The sequence below is a fragment of the Papilio xuthus genome, unplaced genomic scaffold, assembly GCF_000836235.2.
Source record: "Papilio xuthus unplaced genomic scaffold, Pxut_1.1 DF828663.1, whole genome shotgun sequence".
Classification (NCBI taxonomy): domain Eukaryota; kingdom Metazoa; phylum Arthropoda; class Insecta; order Lepidoptera; family Papilionidae; genus Papilio; species Papilio xuthus.
Genome location: NW_013529986.1, coordinates 1 through 1,060, shown reverse-complemented (window position 1 = coordinate 1,060; position 1,060 = coordinate 1). Strand labels below are relative to the sequence as shown.

The 1,060-nt window shown below is 64.0% G+C and overlaps 1 protein-coding gene across 1 annotated transcript; it reads right to left on the bottom strand.

The window, feature by feature from the left end:
• Positions 1-14: 14 nt before the first annotated feature.
• LOC106128842 (uncharacterized) lies at positions 15-815 on the bottom strand. Its single transcript, XM_013327306.1, has one exon. It carries the CDS (start codon positions 813-815, stop codon positions 15-17), a length of 801 nt encoding a protein of 266 aa, XP_013182760.1.
• Between the last annotated feature and the right edge of the window lie 245 nt (positions 816-1,060).

Here is a 1,060-nt window from a genome sequence, read left to right as displayed (position 1 = left end):
AAGGGGCCTCCACCTCACGCATGGTTAGTGGGGGGAAGGGCGGCGGCAAATTGTCGCCTCCTTCTCCCCACTCTCCTGCGTCTGAGCGGGGGCGCGAGGGGGTTTTCCTCGCGCTCTCGCTCTCTTTCTTCCTTCTGCGAAATTATAATTTCGCAGAAGGAGGAAACTGCCTCCCATGACCCCTCACTGCCCAGCATGGCGCGAATTACGCCTGGGAGTGAGAGGTCATCTCCGATTGCCGCTACCAGAGTGCGGCGCTCTTCGGACCACGCTGTACACACCTGAAGGGTGTGTTGCGCGGTGTCCTCATCAGCGCCGCACTCATGGCACGACATCCTTTCCTCTCTTCGTATCCGGTATAGGTAGCGCCCGAAGCAGCCGTGACCTGTTAAGATCTGTGTGAGTCTGTAATTTAACGCGCCGTGGCGCCTCCCGCACCAGTCCGAGAGCTGTGGGCGTATAGCCTCTATGGTGCGGGTGCCGTATTCGGCGCCCGCTAGGCTATTGGCCCACAGCTCCATGGTCGTCCGCTTCCTCCTCGCCCGGGAGCGGGCGAGCTCTTCTGGGGCGAGCGGTTCGCCACTGGCTCTTTGCTCGACCCGCTCCCGGTACGCTTCGGCCAGCACACCCGCTTCTATCTCCCATGGGGGAGTGCCGGCCAAAGCGCAGGCCGCTGCATGGCCCACCGTACGGTAGGCCATGCATGCGCGCACCGCGACGATGCGCTGCGGCCTGCGGAGGAGGGCCCTGTTCGGCGCGTCGAGGGCTTCTGCCCATATCGGCGCGCCGTACAGAGCCATACTGCGGACGACCATGGCGTACAGGCGTCTGACCTGCACGCCCGGACCTCTCAGGTTCGGGAGGAGCCTGGCGAGGGCGGAAGCCGCGCCGACGAGTCGGGGGGTTAGCGTCCGGAAGTGATCTCCGAAACGCCAACCCCCGTCGAGGATAAGGCCAAGATATTTGATCCGGGCCTTAACCTCGACCTCGTCCCTGTTGATCCGGAGGGTCGCTCCCGCGGGCACTCTCCACCTCGGCCCTTTAAAGCAAAGGGCCTCGG